At 39.5% G+C, this 16,135-nt stretch overlaps 1 protein-coding gene across 1 annotated transcript; it reads right to left on the reverse strand.

Moving 5' to 3' along the window:
• Window positions 1–1,653: 1,653 nt before the first annotated feature.
• LOC135932160 (apomucin-like) lies at window positions 1,654–16,013 on the reverse strand. The gene is made up of 7 exons (XM_065469508.1): window positions 15,922–16,013; window positions 14,321–14,556; window positions 3,053–3,090; window positions 2,835–2,942; window positions 2,472–2,511; window positions 2,146–2,254; window positions 1,654–1,892 (listed from the first exon to the last, which is right to left on the reverse strand). The coding sequence occupies exons 1-7, from the start codon at window positions 16,011–16,013 to the stop codon at window positions 1,724–1,726; spliced, it is 792 nt and encodes a 263-aa protein (XP_065325580.1). The 3' UTR covers window positions 1,654–1,723.
• Window positions 16,014–16,135: the final 122 nt, after the last annotated feature.

Consider the following 16,135-nt stretch of genomic DNA (forward strand, 5'->3'; position numbering starts at 1 on the left):
TCTTCTCAGTACATACAGTCTGCCTCAGCCAGACTGTGACAGAATGCACAAGCCAGTTTAGTTTTTGGTAGGCTTTGTAGGTATTGAATAACTCTGCAGCCAAAGCAGTGGTGTGATGAAGTGGTGCAAGTTTACCTTCACAACACTTGAGACAGAGAAAATCACCACAGCAGATGAGATGCCACATGACACAGAGAATCCAGCTGTTTCCACCCTGGCCTCCGCAACAATGCACTCCATCATCTCCTAGTACTTTAACTAGATCTCTAGTTTGTGCAGCAGCTGCTGGGGACAGCACCTTATCTGTACCCACAGCACTGCCTGTGACTGCTTTCACCAAATGAACCCCTGGCATATTTTAGCGTTGCTGCTATGTAATGTTCAGTTTCCACTACTTTCTGGACTGTTAAAGGTGACAGCTGTGATTTATAATAACACTTAAAAACATGTAACTACATGCTTTTTGTCTCTGTCTCTATAAAGACCAACAAATTCAGGTCCACAGCAAGAATGCTTGCCACAGTTTTCTTTTATATTAGGATAAAACCCACAGGTAGACTGATTATAAATGCAAAGGCAGGACTTCTGAGTATCATGACATCATGAAGTTAATGTATCATGAAGTATCATGAAGTTTAATAGGCATATAATTAATGAAACATTGATAATCAAACTATAACTAATAAAAACCTGCTTTAATTCTAAATGTGCTAGTTCTATTTAGGTGTCTTTGTTTTTAAGGAGAAAACCAGGCCAAAGAGTGTTCCTATAATCATCACAATTTAATATATGTGTAAAGGTCACATATATGTAAGTTTCTGTAATAAAATGTTTAATTTAACACGACTTCACTGTGTGCTCTCTTTGGAGAACACAAAGACTCATTTATACACCCATTCATGTACTCCTTGCTTGCTTTGCCTTTACTTTAAATAAAGATGGTCCTATTATCACTAGAGAGATGGCTGAGCTGAAAGAGTGGTTACATTTTCCAGTGGCTCCATCTGCTGGCCTTAGCCTGCCTTTCCCTGTTAGCAGTCGGACCACCACTCTAGAAACCCTGCATGTGTGCCTCACAATCTCTTTTTTCCATGTTTTTTTTGCCCAGCAGAACCTTCTTACACCAGAACAAACAGGAGTAAAGGAAACAATAATTTGTTAACAGTGCTAGCAGAAGCAGGACATTGCCACATACTAGCCAGACAACCAGGCCACAGCCAACATGACTCTAGGCTAAAATTGAAGCCCAGGGATGTTGCAAAAAGAAAGACTGTCTACCCCGTGCACATCATATTTTCTTATATTATATACTAGTATATGAAAATATGTATCAAAATATCAGAAAATATATCAGATTGGTATCAGCAGTACTGCCCTGTATTTACTTGGTATCAATACCACAATCTGCAGTATCACACAGCACTAATTAAAATGTACCTGCAAGGCTAGATACAACTGCTGAGCAACTATTTTTGTAATTTCCAGGAAGTGTTTAATAAATGCAGAAGCAATTAAGGTCAAATCAATGTGACAGTGAACAAAAACAGAGAAGATATTTACAGAGTCTTTTGGTGATTGTCAGATGTATTTATTTGACAGAAAACAGATTCAGTACCTTCTTTAAGTACAGAAGAAAACCATCCAGTACTGCTGAATTAGATTTGAATTCTATTTAATCTAATGATTTCAAATGGCTTCATCTTGGTTTTGCTAGCTCTACATTTCAGATCCTGCTGCAAGATTCACACACACAGCTGGTGATGTGCTTGTAAGCGTATTGTCTGGTAGTCAGGTCAGAGCAGTGCAGGGTCATCGATTTCCTCTCTGAGTTCTGCTCCACGCAGCATTTGCGCTCCTGCTGCAATATCAAGTCACCATTTAACACCAGCACCCTGTGGCAGTTGGAGGATGAGAGAACGAAGAGAAAGCGGTGAGAGGGAAGGATTAAAAAGGACAGAGGAAGGTAATGGTATTTTTTTAATGTATTTTTAAACATACAGAATAAGGAAAGTAGATTAAAATCCATCTAAATGTCTACAATTCAAGCTTCACTTATACTTATGCCCTAGTTTTCATTTTCCATTTTATATGATGGCATGCCTGTGAACCTGTATTTTTACTTAAACAGTGAAGATTTCCTCTTACCTCAATTGAGACGAACATTGTCCCTGGCACGCGGGTATCTGTATTACAGTAGAACAGTTTTCTATGGTGATGTTGAAGCTGGACACCCTGGGAACACAGCCCCTTTTACCTGAAAGTGGCAGAAGTATAACAGAAGATGAAGCACAGTGAGCAAATCCTTTCAAAAATGAATGACATTAAACATTTTGGATGCAGCGGAGCTGCAGATTATTAGCTATCTTTAGTTACAAGTTTGACTTCTGTAAAAATAAAGAAAGTGAAAGCAGTCTATTAGACAAAGTTCAGAGTTATAAATAACTCATGGTTTTCCTTTTGTCTTCACTTACATGTATAACAGCAGTGCTGGTCATCCCAAATTCTGTCCTCCTGGGAAAAAACAGAAGCTTGTTCTTCCATGCATACTGTACTTTTGTAGTAAAATAACCATTTTGACCATAGTTTTTACCATATTTTAAGACAAAATGGTTGAATATTTAAAACTAGTCTAATGACATATGACATACATACATTTTATTACAATTTTAAATAGAAGTAAACATTTAAAATATAAGTCTAAGGAGCTTGGAAAGAAAAGTGTCTAGACTTCTTCAGTTCTAAGAGCAAGTTCTAAAATATAAGTTTATTGTTTTAAAATCCATATTCTTGGACACAAGTTACAGTTTCAGGATCACTGTGTAGGTTTTCAGTACCTCGGGGCAGCTTTCTTTGGGACAGACTTTAGTCTCAGTCTGAATCCCTTCTTTGCTGCAGCTAAATGACTTGCAGGGATGGGCAGGATCTGTCCATTTGTCCCCTGCCTACACACATATAAACCAGACAACACAAGATATTTTGTTATCATTTTGTTTCAGTAAAATTTAAACTGATCTCCAAGGAAAAAGAAACACAGAGCACAGGCACAACACACCTTGTATGTCTGTTCATTATAGCTGCATGTCTTCTCAACTGAAAAACAAAACAAATGTTCACAAAAATGAACTTGAATAATAAGTAAAACAACAGCATTTTTCAGATGACGCACAACCACAGCTAGAGGTACAAAAAATTTTAATTTTCCTAATATATGTGTCACTTAAATCACTTAAAAGTCTCTCAAGTGACTCCAAAATGCAATGGCACTTTGGGATCACGACAATGTGTTGCCATGCAGAAGTGAAAATAAGTGTGTGTCAAACAGTGTCAAAAATATATAATATAAAAATGAATAAAAAAAATTAGGAAGTGCCAGTTCTTACCACAAATCTGATCACCACAGCAAGTTCTGTTTACCAAAACAGCATTGGGACCACAGACAGGAGCGGGTTCAGGAGGTTTAGGAAAACACTCCTCAGTATGCGTCTGGTTGTTACATGTACAAAGGTAACAATTGGACTGCCACACTTCACCGGGCTAAAAGAAGTGCACAGGAAGTTTTTTTTTATTTTAACAGTCCAAATGAAATTAGAGAAATGAAACCATTTTTGGAACGAGGAGGGGAAAATACTTACTAGTTTAGGCTCTCCGGTTGGCCCTTTGCAAACTGGGGGGAAAAAAAGAAAGATCTCACACATTTCTCTGCATAAGAATTTAAATAAAGTTAAAGGTGTCATTGTAAGCCTTGTAGACAAAATTACTCACAGGAACAGCCAGCCACACAGATGTTTGAGTGATTTCCTGCTCTGAGCAAGTTGCTGGGACAGAAACAACCTGCTGTGTTCTTTTTAAGTGAGTCTCCTGGATATCGCAGTCTGAAGCAAAGGAAAAACACAAATGCTGAAAACAACTTGACAGCAAGTCTAAATTGAATTTAGCAGAATGGGAGCACAATAAGTACAAATATTATTTGGTAAAAAATCAAAACAAAAACAAAACCCTGCATAGCAGAAGTCATCCATCTTGTCATAACATTCTCTATAAACCAGTCCACCTGGACATGCCACATCTGAAATACGATCATGGACACTAAAGTTAATAACACAAGATTTAGTTTTACGACAAAATTACCACATTAGGCAACTTATGTCTGCACAATGTAGATAAGTGAGTAATAAATCACTGCTTTATTGACTTTGCTCAAAGAAAATACCACATACCACAGGTTCCATTGGTTAGTTTTCTCCAGTCAACACAGAAACCAGCATTTCTACACTCTTCAGCAACTTGCTCCAGAGCAGCGCAAGAAGCATTTGGGTTAGAGCACGAATCAAACTTACAATTCTTCTTTTGAAGGGTTAGATTCACATACTTGCTGCAATTTGCAAAGACTCTGAAGACACAGAAAAGATTATTTTTTTCAAATTCAAATCTTTTCACAGCCAAATAAGACAGGTGGCATAGCAATAGGAAAACATATAACACCAGTAAAATAAAGAGAAATACAGCTTGGAAGGCACAAGTGAGCTGCATAAGCTGATGACCTTTCATAGTCAGTCAGCTTTCACCGAGAGTAGGCCAGAACTTCACTAGAGAGCATGAGAGTTGCGTCAGAGTATACATAACATCATATCTTATCTTTAAATGATTTTGTGGGCACTAAGCTTTACTTTTATGCTATATCAGAGTGATGGCAGTAGCCATTTATCTACAGGTGCACTTATTATTACAGAATCTGATACCAGTGAGGATAGTATGTTAGTGTATGTAGCTTACATGTTGTCTAGAAGCTCACACAGCGGACTTGGAAGACAGTTAGTGATTATTTTAGTGAGTAGTGAAGCTTGCTCAGCATGACAGGATACATTCTTTGGTGCAGAAAAACAGGCTGGCTTCTGAGGATCTGGATACACCCAGTCATAGGCTGTCTTATCACAACAGCTGTCATCCTCAATCTGCCCTCTTTTACGAATACACGATGCACCACCACACACACCTGGAGAAGGGAGAGAAAAGTGATATATATGGATGTAGATTTACGTTAAATGCAGTGAGAATATTCTGCATTGCTCTGTATTGTGACGGATAGGTCCTGTTCAATAGAACTTTCATCTACACTGTTAAAGATGCAAATAAACATGTATAAACTATGCTAGAAAAGACCTAAATTACAAAAAATAACAAATAAAAAAACATGGCACACTGTGATCTACAAATCAATACCTGATCTACAAATCTGATTAATGCATATTTTACTCACAGTAGAACATAGAAAATGTATCCAATGTTTAAAATGACAGAATCTACCACTGCAAGACAAAAATAAGGTTATTTTGAATTTGTTACGTGGAACTTGTCTCAGACAAGTTGTTGCAGGGAAATGTTTACCACTTTGTTCAGCAGGGGTAAATATGGCACAAACCCGAGTTTTAAACAGAGTGCTGATAACAAACCAGATGGTCTCTCTCCTCTTTAATTTGGAGGATGTGGCATCCATTTCCTCCAAAACAAATTTCATTTAATTCACATATGGCTTTTTTTCCTTTTGACCTGTAACCTGCATTTGTGAATGGCCCAGTGAATTGTGTTCACAGATATTTATTTCTGAAAGCATTCCTAAGTCCATGCAGAGAGTTCCATGACAGAATAATGCCTGATTTTAATGTAGTGCCACTTGAAGATCACTGGCATCAGACAGATTTATCCAAATTCTCAGTATCACTTTAAGCATTGCAGATGATGAGAAACTTAAATTATTTGCAATTTTTAATGAGGAAAAGTAAAACTCTGCCATTTTTTCCTCTGAGAAACTTACACCGAATTTTCCTTCTTATCTGTTGCCAGTTAACCTAGCTGCAAAATATTCCTTCAGCTGTTTCTCTGCACCACTTACTCTTTTAAGACTATTTTTCCCTTACCTCACTTTTTAAAGATGTGTTTTGGCCATTAAAGTTCACGATACAGTGAAATGTCTCAGTTCATAAATTTGACATGTTTTTATGTTCTATTGTGAATAAAAGCTGAATTGTGGGACTTGCTTCTATGAGACTTGCTAATAATTGCATTCTGTTTTTATTTACATTTTACACAGTGCCCCAAGTTATTTGGAACAGTACCCAATCACAGATGTGTTCTAGCACTTTTCCCTCCAATACCCACCACATTGTCCCTCGGTGTTGTTGTAGAAATTTTCCATAGCCAGACTGATCAGTAGGTTGTAATACGAGGTGAGGGAAACATAAGAGCGGATATCCGGGAGCTGGATGATAACTTTGTGTTTGACAGTCTGAAATCTCAACCCATGCTCTTCATATGGTGGTTGTATGATCACATTGTTCAGAGTGGCCTAAGGTCGATTAGATCAGTGTCAAACCAGTGTCTTATTCTTACTATTGGCCAGTGTTGGCCTTAAATAAATACAAACTTGAAATAAAGTTATTCTATATCACAGATTATTATCTTTAATATACAAGAATTTATTGTGGTACCTTGTGTAAATAACTGAGATCTGTACTATTTGTGTTATTACCTACCTGTACTTCAGACAAATGTGGGACAATACTGAGTTTAGCTACATTGCTCTGATATCTCAGGATGATGTCTTTAGCACAAGACTCTTGGAGGCCAGGTACACAATTAAAGTTGTCTACTGCAATGGTCAGATTATGACGTGGCGTGCGCTCCTCCACCAAGATGTAGGTGCATTGATTGAGGAAATTAAAAGTTACTCCTTGGAAAGAAATGTAGTGGCTCTGTCCGTACAAGTCACATTGACCTGGAAATAGCACATCAAAAGGTAACTGCAGTAGATACTGGTAGTACATAAATCTATAAAGAAATTCCTACATAAACTAACCTCATTACTTGAGGACTGTTTCAATGTGTTACTTGAGCCTGTTTCAGTTTATGCATTGTTTTAAATAAATTGCATGCTCAAAAAATGTTTTGTCACACTCACGTTTCTTCTTACTGCATATTGAAGCTCTACTTGGAACCTTGTTAAATTCCAACCATGCAAAACACAATTTTTTTGCCATTTTTCAGTTGGTCTTAATCTTTTATTTGGGACTGTATCTAAATTTGAAAATCTACGGTCTAAAAAACAGTTATCCTACACGATCCAGTGAAATAATTTTTGTAAATAAAGGAAGTATGCCACTTTATCATCTAAGTCTTACATTGATCAGCATTTGATTGAAACATGGTTGGATTTTAAATTGTAGGCATAATTCTTACATTTTGCAAACAATGACCAAACCAAATAGAATAAGGACACATAAATTTACAAGTAATGTTTACTGTTAATTTAAAAAAAAAAACAAGATAAAAAAGATAAAATAGAAAGGTAACGTAAGTCTATAAAAATCCCTGGGAAAAACACGAAAGAAAAAAAAATAGACTTACAGTCACATTTCCATGTTTCACAGCATCCATCTGAGACCTTTGTGACCCGACCTCTGGGACACTGGGGAACTGTTGCCTCTGGACATACCAAAGGTGTCAATACAATCTTCCCATTTATGCAGTTCTTGTTCAAGCAATCATCAGTCCACATCTCACCACAAGCCCAGATTTGTGTCTTGTTCAGCTCTTTACACTCACACACTGGTGGTGGGGTAGAAACAATTGTGGGGGACAGTGTCTAGCTTAGTTTAGATAATTTAAGGAAAACTCATTTCATGAAAAGGAAAATAACGTCAAAAAGAAGTTAATAAGCACTCACCCTGGGATGTGGAGTTTCGTATTTGTGGTGTACTCATTATATTAGTAGATGTAGTGGTGAGTATGCTGGTACTGGCTGTTGTGTTTGTTTTTTCAGGACTTACTGAGGTTAGTGGGGCACTTGTCCAATTTTCAGTGATCATTGAGACATTGGTCATAGTTGTCACTGGTACAGAAATTGTAGTAGGAATTTCTGACCATGCTTGTGTAGAGGTAGACAAAGTAGCTGTACTAGGTTGTGAATAAATGGTAGGCATTGAGGCATATGCTTCAGTAGCAGATGAAATACTTGTGTTGGTGGCTGTTGTTGACCATGTTTCAGTGGTAGGTGAAATAGCTGAAGTGTTTTGATTAGAGGTAGTGATGGACACATTTGACACAATTTCTGCAGGAGTTGAAGTGCCTGTAACAGGTGGTATAGAGGTTATAGTGTGCACTGGTGATGCTGTATCAGTTGGTTTAGAGGGGCTGTTTGGATTTAGTGACCGTGTATTAACATCTGAAGCAGCTGTAGGTGTTGACAAACTGGTAGTGGTAGAAGTTGATGATTGTTCAGTGATAGCTGTGGTAGCCGTAGTTGCTGATGCAGAGGGGGTGGTGGATATAGTGTCCACACTTTTGTCAGTGCTCGAAGAAGCAGGAGTCATCAGTAGGAAAGTAGTTGTGGGCATTGATGAATAGGCTTCAGTCATAAATGAAGAATCTGTAGATGCTGATGTAGATTTGGCATTTGGTTTTGTTGACCAAGTTTCAGTGATACTTGACATTTCTCCAGTTGTTGGTGTAGAGGTAGTAGCAAGTGTTGTTGACAGAGTTCCACTGGAAACTGAGGTAATTGTAGTGTTAGATGTGTGGGTGGTAGAGGTCTTAATTGCCTGTGTTTCAGTTGTAGCTGAAGCAGTTTTTTTGGTTGGTGTGAAAGTGGTGGTCGGAACTGTTTCAGTAGTTGTTGTCCTTGTTGTAGAGGTACTAGTAGGTATTGTTGACCATTTTTCAGTAGTAGATGAAGTACTTGTTTGGGTTGTCTTAGAGGTGGTGTTTGGGTTTAGTGACCATGTTTTAGTAGTAGCTGAAGTAGCTGTAGGCGTCAGTAAAGAGGTGGTGGTAGATGTTGATGATTGTTCAGTGATAGCTGAGGTAGCCATAGTTACTGCTGCAGAGTGGGTGGTGGTGGATATAGTTTCCACAACTTTGGCAGTACTTGAAGAAGCAGGAGTTGTCAGTATGAAAGTAGTTGTGGGCATTGATGCATAGGCTTCAGTCAGAACTGAAGATTTTGTAGATGCTGACGTAGAGTTGGTGTTTGGTTTTGTTGACCAAGTTTCAGTGATACTTGACATTTCTCTAGTTGTTGGTGTAGAGGTAGTAGCAAGTGTTGTTGACAGTGTTCCACTGGAAACTAAGGTGGTGTTTGGGTTTAGTGACCATGTTTTAGTAGTAGCTGAACTGGCTGTAGGTGTCAGTAAGGAGGAAGTGGTAGATGTTAATGACTTTTCAGTGATAGCTGAGGTAGCCATAGTTACTGCTGCATGGGTGGTGGTGGATATAGTTTCCACACTTTTGGCAGTTCTTGAAGAAGCAGGAGTTGTCAGTATGAAAGTAGTTGTGGGCATTGATGAATAGGCTTCAGTCATAAATGAAGAATCTGTAGATGCTGATGTAGATTTGGCATTTGGTTTTGTTGACCAAGTTTCAGTGATACTTGACATTTCTCCAGTTGTTGGTGTAGAGGTAGTAGCAAGTGTTGTTGACAGAGTTCCACTGGAAACTGAGGTAATTGTAGTGTTAGATGTGTGGGTGGTAGAGGTCTTAATTGCCTGTGTTTCAGTTGTAGTTGAAGCAGTTTTTTTGGTTGGTGTGAAAGTGGTGGTCAGAACTGTTTCAGTAGTTGTTGTCCTTGTTGTAGAGGTACTAGTAGGTATTGTTGACCATTTTTCAGTAGTAGATGAAGTACTTGTTTGGGTTGTCTTAGAGGTGGTGTTTGGGTTTAGTGACCATGTTTTAGTAGTAGCTGAAGTAGCTGTAGGCGTCAGTAAAGAGGTGGTGGTAGATGTTGATGATTGTTCAGTGATAGCTGAGGTAGCCATAGTTACTGCTGCAGAGTGGGTGGTGGATATAGTTTCCACAACTTTGGCAGTACTTGAAGAAGCAGGAGTTGTCAGTATGAAAGTAGTTGTGGGCATTGATGCATAGGCTTCAGTCAAAACTGAAGATTTTGTAGATGCTGACGTAGAGTTGATGTTTGGTTTTGTTGACCAAGTTTCAGTGATACTTGACATTTCTCTAGTTGTTGGTGTAGAGGTAGTAGCAAGTGTTGTTGACAGTGTTCCACTGGAAACTAAGGTGGTGTTTGGGTTTAGTGACCATGTTTTAGTAGTAGCTGAACTGGCTGTAGGTGTCAGTAAGGAGGAAGTGGTAGATGTTAATGACTTTTCAGTGATAGCTGAGGTAGCCATAGTTACTGCTGCATGGGTGGTGGTGGATATAGTTTCCACACTTTTGGCAGTTCTTGAAGAAGCAGGAGTTGTCAGTATGAAAGTAGTTGTGGGCATTGATGAATAGGCTTCAGTCATAAATGAAGAATCTGTAGATGCTGATGTAGATTTGGCATTTGGTTTTGTTGACCAAGTTTCAGTGATACTTGACATTTCTCCAGTTGTTGGTGTAGAGGTAGTAGCAAGTGTTGTTGACAGAGTTCCACTGGAAACTGAGGTAATTGTAGTGTTAGATGTGTGGGTGGTAGAGGTCTTAATTGCCTGTGTTTCAGTTGTAGTTGAAGCAGTTTTTTTGGTTGGTGTGAAAGTGGTGGTCAGAACTGTTTCAGTAGTTGTTGTCCTTGTTGTAGAGGTACTAGTAGGTATTGTTGACCATTTTTCAGTAGTAGATGAAGTACTTGTTTGGGTTGTCTTAGAGGTGGTGTTTGGGTTTAGTGACCATGTTTTAGTAGTAGCTGAAGTAGCTGTAGGCGTCAGTAAAGAGGTGGTGGTAGATGTTGATGATTGTTCAGTGATAGCTGAGGTAGCCATAGTTACTGCTGCAGAGTGGGTGGTGGATATAGTTTCCACAACTTTGGCAGTACTTGAAGAAGCAGGAGTTGTCAGTATGAAAGTAGTTGTGGGCATTGATGCATAGGCTTCAGTCAAAACTGAAGATTTTGTAGATGCTGACGTAGAGTTGATGTTTGGTTTTGTTGACCAAGTTTCAGTGATACTTGACATTTCTCTAGTTGTTGGTGTAGAGGTAGTAGCAAGTGTTGTTGACAGTGTTCCACTGGAAACTAAGGTGGTGTTTGGGTTTAGTGACCATGTTTTAGTAGTAGCTGAACTGGCTGTAGGTGTCAGTAAGGAGGAAGTGGTAGATGTTAATGACTTTTCAGTGATAGCTGAGGTAGCCATAGTTACTGCTGCAGGGGTGGTGGTGGATATAGTTTCCACAACTTTGGAAGTACTTGAAGAAGCAGGAGTCGTCAATAAGAAAGTAGTTCTGGGCATTGATGAATAGGCTTCAGTCATAAATGAAGAATCTGTAGATGCTGATGTAGATTTGGCATTTGGTTTTGTTGACCAAGTTTCAGTGATACTTGACATTTCTCTAGTTGTTGGTGTAGAGGTAGTAGCAAGTGTTGTTGACAGAGTTCCACTGGAAACTGAGGTAACTGTAGTGTTAGATGTGTGGGTGGTAGAGGTCTTAATTGCCTGTGTTTCAGTTGTAGCTGAAGCAGTTTTTTTGGTTGGTGTGAAAGTGGTGGTCAGAACTGTTTCAGTAGTTGTTGTCCTTGTTGTAGAGGTACTAGTAGGTATTGTTGACCATTTTTCAGTAGTAGATGAAGTACTTGTTTGGGTTGTCTTAGAGGTGGTGTTTGGGTTTAGTGACCATGTTTTAGTAGTAGCTGAAGTAGCTGTAGGCGTCAGTAAAGAGGTGGTGGTAGATGTTGATGATTGTTCAGTGATAGCTGAGGTAGCCATAGTTACTGCTGCAGGGGTGGTGGTGGTGAATATAGTTTCCACAACTTTGGAAGTACTTGAAGAAGCAGGAGTCGTCAATAAGAAAGTAGTTGTGGGCATTGATGAATAGGCTTCAGTCATAAATGAAGAATCTGTAGATGCTGATGTAGATTTGGTATTTGGTTTTGTTGACCAAGTTTCAGTGATACTTGACATTTCTCCAGTTGTTGGTGTAGAGGTAGTAGCAAGTGTTGTTGACAGAGTTCCACTGGAAACTGAGGTAATTGTAGTGTTAGATGTGTGGGTGGTAGAGGTCTTAATTGGCTGTGTTTCAGTTGTAGCTGAAGCAGTTTTTTTGGTTGGTGTGAAAGTGGTGGTCAGAACTGTTTCAGTAGTTGTTGTCCTTGTTGTAGAGGTACTAGTAGGTATTGTTGACCATTTTTCAGTAGTAGATGAAGTACTTGTTTGGGTTGTCTTAGAGGTGGTGTTTGGGTTTAGTGACCATGTTTTAGTAGTAGCTGAAGTAGCTGTAGGCGTCAGTAAAGAGGTGGTGGTAGATGTTGATGATTGTTCAGTGATAGCTGAGGTAGCCATAGTTACTGCTGCAGAGTGGGTGGTGGATATAGTTTCCACAACTTTGGCAGTACTTGAAGAAGCAGGAGTTGTCAGTATGAAAGTAGTTGTGGGCATTGATGCATAGGCTTCAGTCAAAACTGAAGATTTTGTAGATGCTGACGTAGAGTTGGTGTTTGGTTTTGTTGACCAAGTTTCAGTGATACTTGACATTTCTCTAGTTGTTGGTGTAGAGGTAGTAGCAAGTGTTGTTGACAGTGTTCCACTGGAAACTAAGGTGGTGTTTGGGTTTAGTGACCATGTTTTAGTAGTAGCTGAACTGGCTGTAGGTGTCAGTAAGGAGGAAGTGGTAGATGTTAATGACTTTTCAGTGATAGCTGAGGTAGCCATAGTTACTGCTGCAGGGGTGGTGGTGGATATAGTTTCCACAACTTTGGAAGTACTTGAAGAAGCAGGAGTCGTCAATAAGAAAGTAGTTCTGGGCATTGATGAATAGGCTTCAGTCATAAATGAAGAATCTGTAGATGCTGATGTAGATTTGGCATTTGGTTTTGTTGACCAAGTTTCAGTGATACTTGACATTTCTCTAGTTGTTGGTGTAGAGGTAGTAGCAAGTGTTGTTGACAGAGTTCCACTGGAAACTGAGGTAACTGTAGTGTTAGATGTGTGGGTGGTAGAGGTCTTAATTGCCTGTGTTTCAGTTGTAGCTGAAGCAGTTTTTTTGGTTGGTGTGAAAGTGGTGGACAGAACTGTTTCAGTAGTTGTTGTCCTTGTTGTAGAGGTACTAGTAGGTATTGTTGACCATTTTTCAGTAGTAGATGAAGTACTTGTTTGGGTTGTCTTAGAGGTGGTGTTTGGGTTTAGTGACCATGTTTTAGTAGTAGCTGAAGTAGCTGTAGGCGTCAGTAAAGAGGTGGTGGTAGATGTTGATGATTGTTCAGTGATAGCTGAGGTAGCCATAGTTACTGCTGCAGGGGTGGTGGTGGATATAGTTTCCACAACTTTGGCAGTACTTGAAGAAGCAGGAGTTGTCAGTATGAAAGTAGTTGTGGGCATTGATGCATAGGCTTCAGTCAGAACTGAAGATTTTGTAGATGCTGACGTAGAGTTGGTGTTTGGTTTTGTTGACCAAGTTTCAGTGATACTTGACATTTCTCCAGTTGTTGGTGTAGAGGTAGTAGCAAGTGTTGTTGACAGTGTTCCACTGGAAACTAAGGTGGTGTTTGGGTTTAGTGACCATGTTTTAGTAGTAGCTGAACTGGCTGTAGCTGTCAGTAAGGAGGAAATGGTAGATGTTAATGACTTTTCAGTGATAGCTGAGGTAGCCATAGTTACTGCTGCAGGGGTGGTGGTGGATATAGTTTCCACACTTTTGGCAGTACTTGAAGAAGCAGGAGTTGTCAGTATGAAAGTAGTTGTGGGCATTGATGCATAGGCTTCAGTCAGAACTGAAGATTTTGTAGATGCTGACGTAGAGTTGGTGTTTGGTTTTGTTGACCAAGTTTCAGTGATACTTGACATTTCTCCAGTTGTTGGTGTAGAGGTAGTAGCAAGTGTTGTTGACAGAGTTCCACTGGAAACTGAGGTAATTGTAGTGTTAGATGTGTGGGTGGTAGAGGTCTTAATTGCCTGTGTTTCAGTTGTAGTTGAAGCAGTTTTTTTGGTTGGTGTGAAAGTGGTGGTCAGAACTGTTTCAGTAGTTGTTGTCCTTGTTGTAGAGGTACTAGTAGGTATTGTTGACCATTTTTCAGTAGTAGATGAAGTACTTGTTTGGGTTGTCTTAGAGGTGGTGTTTGGGTTTAGTGACCATGTTTTAGTAGTAGCTGAAGTAGCTGTAGGCGTCAGTAAAGAGGTGGTGGTAGATGTTGATGATTGTTCAGTGATAGCTGAGGTAGCCATAGTTACTGCTGCAGAGTGGGTGGTGGATATAGTTTCCACAACTTTGGCAGTACTTGAAGAAGCAGGAGTTGTCAGTATGAAAGTAGTTGTGGGCATTGATGCATAGGCTTCAGTCAAAACTGAAGATTTTGTAGATGCTGACGTAGAGTTGATGTTTGGTTTTGTTGACCAAGTTTCAGTGATACTTGACATTTCTCTAGTTGTTGGTGTAGAGGTAGTAGCAAGTGTTGTTGACAGTGTTCCACTGGAAACTAAGGTGGTGTTTGGGTTTAGTGACCATGTTTTAGTAGTAGCTGAACTGGCTGTAGGTGTCAGTAAGGAGGAAGTGGTAGATGTTAATGACTTTTCAGTGATAGCTGAGGTAGCCATAGTTACTGCTGCAGGGGTGGTGGTGGATATAGTTTCCACAACTTTGGAAGTACTTGAAGAAGCAGGAGTCGTCAATAAGAAAGTAGTTGTGGGCATTGATGAATAGGCTTCAGTCATAAATGAAGATTCTGTAGATGCTGATGTAGATTTGGCATTTGGTTTTGTTGACCAAGTTTCAGTGATACTTGACATTTCTCTAGTTGTTGGTGTAGAGGTAGTAGCAAGTGTTGTTGACAGAGTTCCACTGGAAACTGAGGTAACTGTAGTGTTAGATGTGTGGGTGGTAGAGGTCTTAATTGCCTGTGTTTCAGTTGTAGCTGAAGCAGTTTTTTTGGTTGGTGTGAAAGTGGTGGACAGAACTGTTTCAGTAGTTGTTGTCCTTGTTGTAGAGGTACTAGTAGGTATTGTTGACCATTTTTCAGTAGTAGATGAAGTACTTGTTTGGGTTGTCTTAGAGGTGGTGTTTGGGTTTAGTGACCATGTTTTTGTAGTAGCTGAAGTAGCTGTAGGCGTCAGTAAAGAGGTGGTGGTAGATGTTGATGATTGTTCAGTGATAGCTGAGGTAGCCATAGTTACTGCTGCAGAGTGGGTGGTGAATATAGTTTCCACAACTTTGGAAGTACTTGAAGAAGCAGGAGTCGTCAATAAGAAAGTAGTTCTGGGCATTGATGAATAGGCTTCAGTCATAAATGAAGAATCTGTAGATGCTGATGTAGATTTGGTATTTGGTTTTGTTGACCAAGTTTCAGTGATACTTGACATTTCTCCAGTTGTTGGTGTAGAGGTAGTAGCAAGTGTTGTTGACAGAGTTCCACTGGAAACTGAGGTAATTGTAGTGTTAGATGTGTGGGTGGTAGAGGTCTTAATTGCCTGTGTTTCAGTTGTAGCTGAAGCAGTTTTTTTGGTTGGTGTGAAAGTGGTGGTCAGAACTATTTCAGTAGTTGTTGTCCTTGTTGTAGAGGTACTAGTAGGTATTGTTGACCATTTTTCAGTAGTAGATGAAGTACTTGTTTGGGTTGTCTTAGAGGTGGTGTTTGGGTTTAGTGACCATGTTTTAGTAGTAGCTGAAGTAGCTGTAGGCGTCAGTAAAGAGGTGGTGGTAGATGTTGATGATTGTTCAGTGATAGCTGAGGTAGCCATAGTTACTGCTGCAGGGGTGGTGGTGGATATAGTTTCCACACTTTTGGCAGTACTTGAAGAAGCAGGAGTTGTCAGTATGAAAGTAGTTGTGGGCATTGATGAATAGGCTTCAGTCAGAACTGAAGATTTTGTAGATGCTGACGTAGAGTTGGTGTTTGGTTTTGTTGACCAAGTTTCAGTGATACTTGACATTTCTCCAGTTGTTGGTGTAGAGGTAGTAGCAAGTGTTGTTGACAGTGTTCCACTGGAAACTAAGGTGGTGTTTGGGTTTAGTGACCATGTTTTAGTAGTAGCTGAACTGGCTGTAGCTGTCAGTAAGGAGGAAGTGGTAGATGTTAATGACTTTTCAGTGATAGCTGAGGTAGACATAGTTACTGCTGCAGGGGTGGTGGTGGATATAGTTTCCACACTTTTGGCAGTACTTGAAGAAGCAGGAGTTGTCAGTATGAAAGTAGTTGTGGGCATTGATGCATAGGCTTCAGTCAGAACTG

Source organism: Pelmatolapia mariae, linkage group LG17 (genome assembly GCF_036321145.2).
Source record: "Pelmatolapia mariae isolate MD_Pm_ZW linkage group LG17, Pm_UMD_F_2, whole genome shotgun sequence".
Classification (NCBI taxonomy): Eukaryota; Metazoa; Chordata; class Actinopteri; order Cichliformes; family Cichlidae; genus Pelmatolapia; species Pelmatolapia mariae.

Excerpts from the sequence above, each read along its gene's own strand:
- LOC135932160 (XM_065469508.1), bottom strand. The coding sequence starts at position 16,013 with ATGTCTACCTCAGCTATCACTGAAAAGTCATTAACATCTACCACTTCC. Across the intron at positions 3,091-14,320 it reads AACAACTAGAGAAATGTCAA|TTGAGAAGACATGCAGCTAT; the intron begins GTATCACTGAAA and ends TTTGTTTTTCAG. Across the intron at positions 2,512-2,834 it reads CCAAAGAAAGCTGCCCCGAG|GAGGACAGAATTTGGGATGA; the intron begins GTACTGAAAACC and ends GTTTTTTCCCAG.